Raw genomic sequence first — 14,205 nt, forward strand, 5'->3', positions numbered from 1 at the left:
GAGATGGAGTCTTGATTTCTAAAACGAATCTTGCTCTTGTCACCCAGGCTGGAGTGCAGTGGTGTGATCTCGGCTCACTGCAACCTCTGCTTCCTGCATTCAAGCTATTCTCCTGCCTTAGCCTCCGGAGTAGTGGGGATTATAGGCACCCGCCATCACACCCGACTAATTTTTGTACTTTTAGTAGAGATGGGGTTTCACCATGTTGGCCAGGCTGGTTTCGAACTCCTGACCTCAGGTGATCTGCCTGCCTCAGCCTCCCAAAGTGCTAGGATTACAGGTGTTAGTCACCATGCCCAGCTGGATACAACTTTCAAAGCTTTAGGAATATTTATGACAATAACTCTTGGGTGGGTACAGTGGCTAACATCTGTAATGCCAGCACTTTCTGGCCAGGAGTTTGAGACCAGCCTCGGCACATAGTGAGACCTCTTCTCTATAAAATATTAAAACAATTTGTTTTAAAGCTGGACAGGGTGGCACATGCCTGTAGTCTTAGCTACTCAAGAGGCTGAGGCAGGAGGATTGCTGAGCCCACGAATTTGAGGTTATAGTGTGCTGTGATTGCACTGTACTCCAGACTGGGCAACAGAATGAGACTCTGTGTCATACATAAATACGTACATACACACACATACATACACAATAACTTGAACTTCTGAACATACACATTAACTTTAACTTCTGAACTTCAGACTCTTAAACCAACAGCTTATTTGAAATCTCTGTTTGGATGCTTTACAGGCATCTCAAACTTCATGTATGTTTCCTTTTTTTTTTTAAAGATGGGGTTTCACCATATTGATCAGGCTAGTCTCGAACTCCTGACCTCAGGTGATCCACCCACCTCAGCCTCCCAAAGTGCTGGGATTACTGGCGTGAGCCACCGCGCCCGGCTCATGTATATTTCATGTGGCTGCTATAACAAAGTACTTCAAACCTTGTGTTTTAAGACTACAGAAATTTTTTCTTTCACAGTTTTATAGGCTAGAAATTAGTATTGCTGGGCTGAAATCAAGGTGTCAGGGGGGCCACATTCCCTATAGTGGATCTAGGAAGAATCCATTCCTTGGCTCTTCTAGCTTTTGGTGGCTGCTGGCATTCCTTGACTTGTGACCACATCACTCCAGTCGCTGCCTCCAGAGTCATACTGTCTTCTCTTCTGTCTGTGAAAACTTCCTCTGCCTCCTTCTTATAAGGAGATATGTGATTGTGTTTAGGGCCCACCTGGCTAACCCAGGATAATCCCCCGCAGTCCCAAGGTCCTTAATTTAGTTGCACCTGCAAAGGCCCTTTTTCCATATAAGGCAACATTTATAGGCTTCAGGATTAGGACCTGCTAGCTTTGGGAGCCATTTTTCAGCCTGCTATAGTTAACATGTTAAAAAAAGAAAAGAAGAAAACTCTTGATTTCTCCTTCGAACCAGTCATCCCCTCCATTCTTCCCCGTTTCCCATCTCAGTATCTATTAAATTCCTCAGGCCAGAAACCTAGCACTCATTCCTGAGTCCTCCCTTTCTCTTACCGTTTATGTTAGATCTGTCTGTAAACCGTTTGATTCTACCTCCAGAATATGTCTAGAATCTACCCGTACCTTTTCATCTCCACTGTTATAGTCCTACTCTAAGTAATCGTCTTTCCCTGTATAATTTTAGAAGCATCCTAACTGGTCTTCTACTTCCATTTTTGTCTCTTCAGTGCGTTCTGCATTCGGTATCAAGAAAGATCTTCAAAAATTTTCAAATCCTGTCATTCCCATTTAAAACTCCTCAGTAGTGTCCTGCATTTAGAATGAAATCTGAATTCCTTACCATGGCCTACAAGATTTCATATGTTCTAGCGCCTCTTGAGATTCATTTTGTGCCATTCTTTGCCTTGCCCTTTATACCCTAGCCATACTGGCTCTCTTTCATTTCCTTGAACATGCCAAAGTATTTATCACTTCCATGGACTTTACACATACTATTTTCCCCTGCCTGGAGTGCTCCCTTTCTTCCAGTCTTTGTTTAAATGTCAGCTCTTCAATTTAAGGGGCCTCTTTTGACCGTATCCAGGTTAGATGTGTCTTTCCCATCCATGCTGCCTCCATCTCTGTAGGCTCTCACGAAGTACCATATTTTTTTTTTCATAGCATTTATTATAATTTACAATTATTTATTTATTGTTAAGTCATTTACATTAGGAAGATTGATTGCAGAAATCATGTCTGTTTACTTCACCATTGAGTTCCTAGCCTCTAGCACGTAGTAGGAGCTTTATATGTATTTTTAAGTGTGGCCTTACTACACAGTATTAGATGTCCATTAATAAGACTTGAAATCTTCAGTGGCCTACAGAGTAAATTCCAAATTCCCTAGCATGGCATATGAGGTCCTTTGTGACCTGGTCCATGCTTCTCTCTCCACTTTACACTGCTGGCTTATCTTTAATCTCAATGCCTATACACAGTGTTCCCTTTGCCAGAAAAGTCCTTTCTTTTTTCTTTGCCAGGCTAACTCTTAGTCCTTCCAGCCCTCAGCTGGGTTAGGTTCAGCCTCATCCTCCTGTGCTAACCTCTCTCAGACACTGTCACTGTCTGTTGTAATTATCTGTTTGATTTTGTTTTCCCTCCCTGGGCCATAAGCTCCTTGAAGTCAGGGATTAGTATATTTCTTTCTGCATCTGTTCCCTGCAAAACCAGGCCCAAAGGAGGGTTCAGTGCAAGTCTATTTTCATTTGCTATCCTAGTAGATATGTTTTACCCATGTTAGAGAACAGGACATTTTGCGTGCATTCACCAACAGCCTTATTATGTATTGTATATTCCTCATATTAAGACTAATAACTTTGATTTCTTTCCCCCTGCTTCATCCCAAGAGACTTTAGTGTTCTCGAAACTCATAGTTTTTGCTTTTTAAAAACTTTTATTAAGGATAAGCTTTAAAGTATGGCTTACACTTCAGTTGTAATGAATCTCATAAAATGCTAGCATGCTGAACTTTGACTCTACAGAGTCAGCTCACTATTGAGTTGACATTGCCTTTCCACTAAAGACAATTATCTAGTGGGTTTGCTCTGTTTTAGAGTAACTTAGAAAGCAGGGATAGTCATGCCCTAAACTACGATGAAACCAATAAAAAACTGGCCTGTTTCATTTATTACCAACATGAGTTTGATTAGACTACCGTGACTCGAGCTTCTGAAACAGCAGTTGCTCAAAGTGGGAAGCCAGTGATTTCATTCTACTTGGATAGTCTCAGAATGATAAGAGTCTTTTGCCTTTTAGAACTTGTTTTCACAAAGGTATTTAGGTAGAACTTCCTAACATCACTTACTAGTAGTGTAGATTAACTAGAGAGTAATCAGGAAGGTCATTCGCCACGTAAAAGGCAATACCTTATTTTATTCACTGTAATACTTTGAATGTTGGCATTTATTATATTTTTTATTTTTGTTTTTGAGACAGGGTCTTGCTCTGTTGCTTTGGCTGGAGTACAGTGGCATGATCACAGCTCACTGCAGCCTTGACCTGCCAGGCTGAGGTGATCTTACCACCTCCGGCCCCCTGAATAATTGGGAATACAGGCATGCACCACTATGTCTGGCTAATTTTTAAATTTTTTGTGGAGATAGATGGAGTCTCACTATGTTGCCCATGCTAGTGTCAAACTCCTGGGCTCAAGCGATTCTCCCACCTTGGCCTCCCAAAGCACTGGGATTTACAGGCATGAGCCACTGTGCTCAGCCTGATTTTGGCATTTAAATGCTCACAGTTCTGCAGCAAGTGGTGAAGAATGGTGATAATTCCAGTGATTTGAGTAGCTGAGCCATTCTTCTATGAATATTAAGGAGCTTTGGATAAAACATCATTTCACTCTCTTAGAGAAAGTTATCATGTGTTATCCTTACAGTCAGGTAGTGGTAGTTATGGGCTAAGTGTCTCTTTTTGAAAATGATCAAACGAAGACATACTTTGTGGATTTTGCAGTCACATGTGATTTAAGAGCCAAACCTTTTATTTGAAAACAAAATGAAGGCCCAAAACTCAGATCTTTTGATAAGTTAGCATAAAACCTTCTCATGTATCTCATGGAAATCAATCAGGCTATAGAATTTTGGTGGTTATTTCTTTACCACCAAAAATCTTTACCACTTCTTTTTTGGCCTGTTCTCTAGAATAATACGTTTGTTGAAATACCCTTTGCTTCCCCTTGTCTGCTAACTCTTACATCTTTCCAGTTGGAGCTTCCTGTTGTACCACACCCCCAGCTCTTCACCTCTTGTCTCTTTGGCAGTGTGGACTTCCTCTGTCGTAGGTCATAGCCCTAATCACCCTATAATTGTCTATTTGCCTGTTTCCCCATTAGACTGTGACATCCTGGAGGGTAAGGGTTACATCTTTTATCACCGTATCCTCACTGTGCCCTAACTATTCCGAACCTAGGATTTCAGTTTGTTGTTCTTCTCACCTTAACTCTGTCGTTTACTCCATGCCTAGTACATGGTAGGTGCTCTAAATAAACATTTGCTAATTGAAAGAATGTTACCTTAATCCTAAAACTTTTATACTTTCAGACCCGTAAGAAACAGAAGGAAGATGTGGAAGTCATAGGAGGCAGTGATGGAGAAGGAGCCATTGGGCTCAGCAGTGATCCCAAGAGCCGGGAACAAATGATCAATGATCGGATTGGTTATAAACCCCAACCCAAGCCCAATAGTCGTTCATCTCAATTTGGAAGTCTTGAATTTTAGAGATGGATTATCTTGCATGCCAGAGCCATGGAATGGAATAAAATGATGGCAGAAGTACAAACCAGATTTAGAGAATTGAGTGCTTGCAGTCAAGCAGAATGTCAGAGATAAATGCTTCTGCATGAGATTACTGATGCTTAACTAGCACTCTAAGCTGGAATCCAGACTCTGGTTTGTCTCTGGAAACTTTGATTCTATAAAACTGATCTGATTTTTTGCTTTTAAAAATAAATATATTTTTGGAAAAATATAAGGCATCCTTAATGAAGTATAACAGGTATAACAGTACAGTTAACCCCCAGACTTTAAAAGGTAATTGCTATAAGATGTAACATCATTCTTTCCATTTTTATTAAAAGACCGTAAGCACAGGACACTCTAGTTGATCCCGGACACTTGCATTTAATCCATCTATTCAACAAGTATTTATTGAGTTCCTACTATGTGCTACTCAAAGATCCCTGCCCTTGTAGAAATTAAATTCTAGTGATATTGCGTAAATCTGAAGAAATCGTAGGTACCAGATCTCTTTACAGAATGGCATTGTAACTAGTTTGGGTACAACGTTGGGAGGACAGGCAATATGAGGAATGCTTCTAATAGTTTATCATTATTCCAACTTTCCTTCCTTTCTCAACTTGCTTAAGAATTTTTCCCGGAAAGAACCAATCTGAGAGGCAGCTCAGAGGATAATTTTGAATCACGCCCTATTGTTTTGAAGTTAAACAAATTTCTTAAATAATTTTTATTGTTTTATGTGGAGACAAGGATCTATGTTGCCCAAGCTGGGCTCGAGCTCCTGGCATCAAGGAGTCCTTCCAAATTGCTGGGATTACTGTGCTTGGCCTGTTTTCACTAATTCAACATGGAATCGCCAGCTGTGATAGTAAGAGCCTGTTAAATCTTCAGTTCTACAGAGACTCTTAGTGGGACTTGGGCCTTTTTGGGGTAGTTTAAATCTGAGTAATATGAGTGGGAGAGGGCCAGGTGTGGTGGCTCATTCTTGTAATCCCAGCACTTTGGGAGGCTGAGGCAGTATTGCTTGAGCTTAGGAGTTAGAGACCAGCCTGGGCAACATAGGGAGACCTTGGCTTTACAAAATTAAAAAAGGAAAATTGTAACCTTATCAAGAAGAATGTACTTTTCATTCTCCTGAAAGCTGGAGTAACAACAATTGTAGATAATAAAAAAATATACTTACTAAGGTACTAAGGCTTGAATGCCTATTTTATGCTGGGTGCCTAATTCAAATAGGTGTTAAAGCTGGGCGCAGTGGCTCACGCTTGTAAACCCAGCACTCTGGGAGGCCGAGGCAGGTGGATCACTTAGCTCAGGAGTTCAAGACCAGCCTGGCCAACATGGCAAAAACCCCATCTCTACTAAAAATACAAAAATTAGCCAGGCACGAGGGTGTGTGCCTGTAGTCTCAGCTACTTGGGAGGCTGAGGCAAGAGAATCAGTTGAACCTGGGAGGTGAAGGTTGTAGTGAGCCGAGATTGCACTCCAGTCTGGGTGATGGAGCGAGACTCCACCTCTAAATAATAAATAAATGAGAAAACTAAGGTTTAGGGATTGTTAGACTAACTTCCTGAGGTCATACTGCTAGTAAGTAAGTGGTGGAGCCAGGATCCAAATCCATTGACTCCGAAGTCCATGCTCATCATACTACACTAAGGAAGACACTAGGAATGGTGCCGATGGAAAGAGGCTCACTGGGGGTCAGTGGGAAGAGCAAGTAATGTCAGCATTTTAGCATTACCAAAGGGACTGGCAGGGTCACTGTACATCTCAAGCTATGGCAGTGAACTTCCTATAGGCCCAGCTCAGAATCTCTTGCCTGACAGCAAAAACAGGAATGGATTATGATGTGACAAAAGTTGGCTTTTAAATTGAGGAATCCTCAATATACTGAAATACTTGTAGCTTTGTGAAGACCCTGTCTCCTGTGCAGAAGGTCACATCAATCTTCTAGCATGTACTAGGCATGTCATTTTAAGTAGAGTAGGAGGAGAGTGAGCTGAAAATCTAAAAGGATCATACTATACTACCTAAAATACTGACACTTTAAAAAACTGATGGTAATGGCCAGACTCTATGCAGATGATGAAGAGACTAGCTTATTGTGTTATCACTCTGGGTAGAAAGACTTGCATAGAATCACAAAATCAAAATATTTATTTTGTTCTTTTGCATATGACACTGTTAAAACATTCCTACTACAGCAATACTGCTCTCCAGGAGCTTACAGTCTAAAACAGTCAATATTAATTGTAGACCCAGTAATTAAGGCATTATATCAAATGCAGACTTTGTATCTTTTTTTTTTTTTTTTTTTGAGACAGAGTTTTGCTCTCGTTGCCCAGGCTGGAGTGCAATGGTGCGATCTCAGCTCACTGCAATCTCCACCACCTGGGTTCAAGCAATTCTCATGCCTCAGCCTCTTGAGTAGCTGGGATTACGGGCGCACACCACCACACCTGACCAATTTTTGTATTTTTAGTAGAGACGGGGTTTCACTGCATTGGCCAGGCTGGTCTTGAACTCCTGACCTCAGGCGATCCGCCCACCTCAGCCTCCCAAAGTGCTGGGATTACAGGTGTGAGCTGCTGCACCCGGCCCAGACTTTGTATCTTTTGATGTATCTTCTGAAGAAGCAGCTGGAGAGGGCAGGATTAAAATTAAATGACATGAAAGTGTACTCCCCTCCGCCTGTGCCTTATAAGGAACCCCTTGTAACTAGAACCCAAGACCAGTACCCACAGCCTGAAGGGGAATTTCAGACAACCCTACCATAGAAGTAGTGAAGAAACCTTAATTTCTAATCTGGTGGATACAGTGAGGATTCCATTCGTGGGCAATGGGGATACTGGGTGTTCCTCCATCACAGACTAGAGACAGCACCTAAGATTCTGTAACTCTGGGGATGGTACCAGTCTTATAGAAATTCCAGTGGGGCACCTGCCTCTTGAAGCAGACTTAAAGTCTCTAACTGGTTTATAAATACCAATTTCTGGTTGGTATTTATATCCACAGCATAGCATTGTTTACTGCATGAGAGCTAGGGAGATTTAATACACTAGACATATGAGATTAAAAACTGAAAGAAAAGGGAAAGGACAGCAGAGTAAGGGGCCAAAGAAATGGTGATGCAGTCTTCTAATAGATGTGAATGGAGAAGGAAGAAGAGAGAAGTTTAGATCCAAAATGAACAAAGAAGTGAAGCATTAAATTCCAAATGCAGGTATACAGAAATGAAAAGTCAATGAAATCATTGTATTATCACAATCCATGAGCTCAAGATGAAATTTAAGCTTTGAGCTTTGTTTTTCTCCTTCAGTAGCTTCATCCTTTGGCAGCTAGTCTAAGAATCTCTGAAATTCAGGTTTTTCAGGAGATTATCCTTAATACCTAAAGACCTAATCCAAACTGATATTTCTGTGAATTTCAAAGTCATAGTATTTTGTCTTAACTGGCCTTGAATTTTCTTTTGTTGCTGAGACAGGATCTTGCTTTGTCACCTGTGCTGAGTGCAGTGGTGTAATCATGGCTCACTGCAGCCTCAACCTCCTGGGCTAAAGCAATCCTCCTCAGCCTCCCAAGTAGCCAGGAGTATAGGTGTGCACCACCACACCCAGCTATTTTTTTTTTTTTTTTATAGAGCTGGGATCTCACTATGTTGCCCAGGCTGGGCTCGAACTTTGGGACACAAGCCATCCTCCCACCTTGGCCTCCCAAAGTGTTGGGATTACAGGCGTGAGCCATTGTGTCTGGCTGGCCTTGCTTTTACCTTACTGATAAGGTTTTGCTGCTGGGAGGGTATTCTATAGCAGTTCATGCTGAGATTTCCAGAGAGCACCAGAGTCACTACTAACTATTGATTCCTATTTATTACTCACGGTTTTATGATTTCTTGGCTTAAGACAACAGGCTGTATTATACCTTTGTGTTGGACTTTGTCAGTACCTGTTATTCACTCTGCTCATGCTAAGTATCATCATTACAAGGGGATGGAATGAGAGAAAAGCACAAGGCTCTAAATGTTGGTTCTTGGATTTTAACCTCAATCCAGAGGCCCATAATCCTCTCTTGGTTCAAAGCCATACAAGTACACATTCCTTGCTCTCCAATATTTAACTGGCACCCATGGAGAAAGTACAAACTTCAAAACCACAACACAGGCCAACAGAATATCTGTGTTTTGTTTCCTCTGCCCTGAGGCACAACTGGATCTAGCACCAAGGAGGGCAGGATTTAACAACCGGCACAAGACAAATCAATTTATAGAGGTAGTTTGGACTGGGAATAAGACTGCAGTGTAGACTACAACTGAACAGAATAAAAATCCAATGTGATTCTTCGTTGACAACAGGGGTTCTGGCCACTTGTAATTAACCCCCCACGAATAACAAAGATGGTTATATGGAAAATGAGGATCTGCTTGGTATGAGCACAGTTGTTGGAGCCTGAGGAAAATCTGACCATCAGCAAACTAGGTCTTTCCAAAGAGGAAGCTGGGCTTTTGCCCCTCTGGCCCGTGACTGGTAGATTTACACTGCAGATCAAAGGTCTCTCTCAACAATCAAACTACTTCCAAGAAACCACAGACCTTTAAAAATAAGGACTAGTGACTTCACATAGACTAGTAAAAATACTTTGGCTAAAGCCCTTCACGCATGTGTGCTTGGGTACACATACACACAGGTGGAGGTGAAAAAAAGAATGATTAGGTATTGGTCAGTAGTATTTACCAAGTGAGTTAAGTCCAGACACACCATCTACCAATCGGCAATTCAAATTTCCATGCTCAATACCAAGCAGCCCAACCCACGAGGAAATTACTTCCTTAGCTTAACGCAGAGATTCTCAAAGTGTGGTCCCCGGTAACATCAGCAGGAACTCAGAAGTGCCAATATGGGGGCTTTTTGGTTGAGGCCCAGCAACCAGTGGTTTAACAAGCCCTACAGGTGATTCTGATGCACACTAAACCTTGAAAATCACTTATTTTAGAGGCAAACATGCGAAAACAATAACGGGAAAAATAATTCAAACTCTTTTGCTTCACTTCAGCTGGGACAAACCAAGGTATCAAAGCAAACTGCGAATGGTTTTATTTTAAAATACCTATTTCTGTTTTCTCAAATTGATTGTCATTTTTTTGATTGGCAAGTTCATGCTAATCAAAGTGTTAAGTGGGAATGCAAGTGGATGAGTCAGCCATCCAAGAATACACACTCTGCAAGCTCTCAGTGTGTTTAGTGTCAAACCATCCCTCTGCACACTACAAAGATTTTGGTGTAATGCATCATATCTAGAGAAAGGCACAGTGTATTTCCCACTCACTGAATCCAAAACTGAACCTCTTTTCTTTTTTTCTTTTTTTTTTTGAGATGGAGTTTTACTCTTGTTGCCTAGGTTGGAGTGCAATGGTGCCATCTCGGCTCACTGCAACCTCCACTTCCCAGGTTCAAGCAATTCTCCTGCCTCAGCCTCCTAAGTAGCTGGGATTACAGGCTCCCACCACTATGCCCAGCTAATTTTGCATTTTTAGTAGAGAGTTTCATCATGTTGGCCAAGCTGGTCTTGAATTCCTGTCCTCAGGTGATCCAGCCTGCCTCGGCCTCCCAGAGTGCTGAGATTACAGGCATGATCCACTGCGCCTGGCCCTGGACCTTATTTTCTAATGTTATGTTTGAGTTCTGGGTTTAGTTGGGCAAGAATTTCCCTCAGCTGCAATTAATCCCGCCTGAAGTTAACCCCTTTCCATCACTGACCCAGGGGAAAAAACCACCAAATTTACTGTTAAAAATTAAAAAAGGAAGCAGATGATCAAGTCATTGAAAAGAAAGCTACATGGACTAGACAAGAATATATAACTTGGCTCTAAGATTATAGAGGAGGAAACGACATCTCATAGGTGGCTTCTTACAAGAAATGGGAATCTCAGCTTATTAGAAAAAACAATGTGGGAGGTTACTACTTTAACAACTAGCTCAGAGACTGTAAACTAAACCTCTGTTGAGCAGGGGTGTGTGTGTGTGTGTGTGTGTGTGTGTGTGCGCGCACATGTGTGCACACAAAGAGGAGCAAGAAGGGATGATTGGAGCAGGAATCACGTCTTCAAGTCTTGAACAGCTTCCCACTGCAATCGATAAGGCCACGCCATAGAGTTTGACATCAATGGCAATGCTCTGTGATGTCCACTACCACTGCCTTCTTCCAGCTGAAGAGGAAGTATCCTGTACCGGCCCCTGCGGCTACTGCAATGCAGAGGTACCCGTTGTAGGTCATGAAGATGAGCATGAGGAAGTAGCTTATGACCACCTGGATGATGTGCAGCACTGTTTGCAGGAGGTGAGGAAAGCTTAGCATCTGCTGCCTGGAGAGTAAACAGGAACACAACAGTCAGGGACTCCTAGGAGTTCTGCAGATCAGGAGAAAGAGGGAAGGGTTCTTGCTATGAGCTCAGCTGGAACTGGACAGCCACTCCGGCAACTCATGGGTAATTTAATGTTCTTTGATTGGTTCCTGGAAATGAAACAGCATAAGGCTGTCAGGCTTATAAGCATTGGCCAGATATGGTTGTGGTTCCTCCAGCAGGAGGAACACTTTTCGGGAGGAGGAGAAAGGAACAAGGAGAAATCCCGACTTATCTCCGCCTTAGATCCTGAAAGGGAGGCCATAAACCCTCTCGGGCTTATCTGCCTAAAAATATTTTTAGGCTTCCCACCTTTGCAAAGTTTACATACTACAAAAATGGAAACAGAAGCTGGGGGTGGTGGCTAATGCCTTTAAACTCCGCATTTGGGGAGGTGAAGGTGGGCTGATTGCCAGAGCTCAGGAGTTTTAGACCAGCCTGGGCAACATGGCAAAATACCATCTCTACAAAAAATAAAAAAATTAGCTGGGCGTGATGGCTCATGCCTGTAGTTCCAGTTACTTGGGAGACTGAGGTGGGAGGAATGCTTTAGCCTGGAAGGTGGAGGTTGCAGTGAGCCAAGATCGTGGCACTACACTTCAGCCTGGGCAATAGAGGGAGAACTTGTCTCTAGAAAAAAAAAAATAGAATTGAGGGTTGGGTAGTGTAGTAGAAATCACTTAGATAGGGATAAGGAGACCTGGCTACTCATCCCCTGTATCACTTTAGATAGGTCACAATCCTTCTGGGCCTCAATAAGCTCATCAGTACAACAGGAATAAACATTGCTTGCTTGAAAGCAGGATGTCAGTCTATAGGATTTCTTAAGGTCCAATTTGGTTTTAAGACTTACATTTTATTAAAATAATCTCAAAAAGCATTTGCCAATCTACGGGAAAAACCAATAATCATCGAAATACTTTCTTAGACAGAATGCAGAAATCAATATAGTCGTACATTGTAAACAAAAAGAGGACAGAGCTGACTAGGTGTAACCTTTTACAGAATCAACTGCCATCTGCCATTCTTTTATATCTTGACCTGAATTTCTTGTTATTATTTTGGTAAACATTATAAAATATGGATTCCTCCCTTTCCTTCTTCCAAAGTGACCAATATGTACAACTCAGAAGAAACATTCGTATTTGCAGAAGACTTCCTCTCATTCCTCCTTTGGCCTGCTTATGACCTACAAACCCAGACCTCCAAGGACAGTTTTGATCAAGGTCATACAGAACTAACTCAAGAAGAGGGCTGCTGCTGATCAGACTGATCAGACAGCTGCTTTCCTTTCTAGGTAGGAAATAGGAACCAAGATGGTTATGCATCATTACCATGTTGCTTAACTGATCGAGCTCTTTAGGACTTCATCTGGATCTGTTCAGTTCTTACCCAACAGTTTTATGTGTCTCCATAAGGATGGTTCCATTTGGTCCTGGGACAGGCATGGAATTGTAGCGAATGCTGACTTGCGACTTACGCAGCAGGCTCTCTCGGGCTATCTTGAGTCCTTCATAGAACATTGCTAGCAAAAACACTGCCACGAAGGCTCCAGCCATTTCTAAGTATGGAAGGAAAATATGGTAGTACTGTCAAACGTGCAAAATCATTAGCCAATGTGCTGTCCAGCTAGAAAGACACACAGGAAAAAATGCTACTCTCAATTTTTGAAGACATTATATTATTACCTCTTCTCTTACCCAGATAGGAGAACAGCTAAGATGGTGTAACTGAAAACCACTGCCTCTGCCAAGAACATATTTACTTTCTGATTAAGATAAGAAAAATAATCAGAACAATAATAACCTTTTGGTCAGACTGCTTGATGTCATCAAATTAGGTTACACTGAAACACACAGTGTAGAATATGGAAACAGGGAATAAAACAATTTAGTTTCATAAATGACTGACTACATTTCCTGAATAGGGATTTCAATTCTAAGTCACACTGTGACATGTTGGTAATGATATAAATGTATTCAAACTGCTAATTTAACATATTACGTGAACTAAATGCTCTCCCTCTTCCCAAAACAAATTGATTTTGTGGCTCCAAAGAGACATCTGTTACCTAAGACAGTCCAACCGACTACTGAGTTTGCACAAGTTAAATTTAAAGTATACCACACAACACAATAGACACAAAGAGATGGGTAATCATCTACCCCCAAACTAGGCATGACTAAGATGGCCATGCCAAGAATCGGGAAGGATGTGGGCCATAGTTTGGTAGACTAGAAGAACACTGGTCTAGGTAGCTCTAGAAGGTCTGGGTCCTTGTACTAGTTCTGACGTATTAACTCTACGATCGAGGGCAAGTCATTTCACTCTTTGTGTCATTTATCGTAAAATAGAAGTATTAAAGCAACAGTTTTTAACTTATTTTGTGGTGTTTGAACTTGACTTAGTCTTATGTTCAGGACTAATAAGTAAACACTCTGAGGCCGCGCACAGTGGCTTCCTGTAATTCCTGCACTTTGGGAGGCTGAGGCAGGCGGATCACATGCAATCAGGAGTTTGAGACCAGCCTGGCAAACGTGGCGAAACCCTGTCTCTACTAAAAATACAAAAATTTGGCCAGGCGTGGTGGCTCACGCCTGTAATCCCAGCACTTTGGGAGGCTGAGGTGGGCGGACCACCTGAGGTCAGAAGTTTGAGACCAGCCTGGCCAACATGGTGAAACCTTGTCTCTACTAAAAATACAAAAATTAGCCAGGCGTGGTGGCAGGTGCCTGTAATCCCAGCTACTCAGGAGGCTGAGGCAGGAGAATTGATTGAACCTGGGAGGCAGAGGTTGCAGTGAGCTGAGATCACACCGTTGCACTCCAGCCTGGGTGACAAGAGTGAGACTTCATCTCATAACAGACAAAATACAAAAATTAGCTGGGCATGGTAGTAAGGTGTCTGTAATTCCAGCTACTTGGGAGGCTAAGGCAGCAGAATGCAATGAGCCAAGATTGCAACCTGGGAGGCTGAGATTGCAATGAGCCAAGATTGCTGCCATTGTACTCTAGCCTGGGTGACAAGAGTGAAACTCCATCTCAAAAAAAAAAAAAAAA

General features: G+C 42.0%; 2 protein-coding genes across 3 annotated transcripts in view; one reads left to right on the plus strand and one right to left on the minus strand.

Annotated features, from left to right (window-relative positions):
* The window catches only part of CDC26 (cell division cycle 26), an 8,904-nt gene extending 3,923 nt beyond the window's left edge, over positions 1–4,981 (plus strand). The window contains exon 2 of the mRNA XM_037739203.1: positions 4,555–4,981. Coding sequence (XP_037595131.1) covers positions 4,555–4,731 — 177 coding nt within the window. The 3' untranslated portion in view covers positions 4,732–4,981. The remainder of the gene's footprint in view (positions 1–4,554) is intronic.
* A 1,902-nt stretch (positions 4,982–6,883) lies between these two features.
* The window catches only part of SLC31A1 (solute carrier family 31 member 1), a 43,484-nt gene continuing 36,162 nt past the window's right edge, over positions 6,884–14,205 (minus strand). For both annotated transcript variants that reach the window (XM_017530358.2, XM_017530357.2), the window contains 2 exons: positions 12,539–12,707; positions 6,884–11,107 (listed from right to left, as the gene is read on the minus strand). In XM_017530358.2, the coding sequence (XP_017385847.1) occupies positions 10,906–11,107; positions 12,539–12,707 (371 nt within the window). In that variant the 3' untranslated portion in view covers positions 6,884–10,905. The remainder of the gene's footprint in view (positions 11,108–12,538; positions 12,708–14,205) is intronic.

The sequence above is a fragment of the Cebus imitator genome, unplaced genomic scaffold (genome assembly GCF_001604975.1).
Source record: "Cebus imitator isolate Cc_AM_T3 unplaced genomic scaffold, Cebus_imitator-1.0 Scaffold64, whole genome shotgun sequence".
NCBI lineage: Eukaryota > Metazoa > Chordata > Mammalia > Primates > Cebidae > Cebus > Cebus imitator.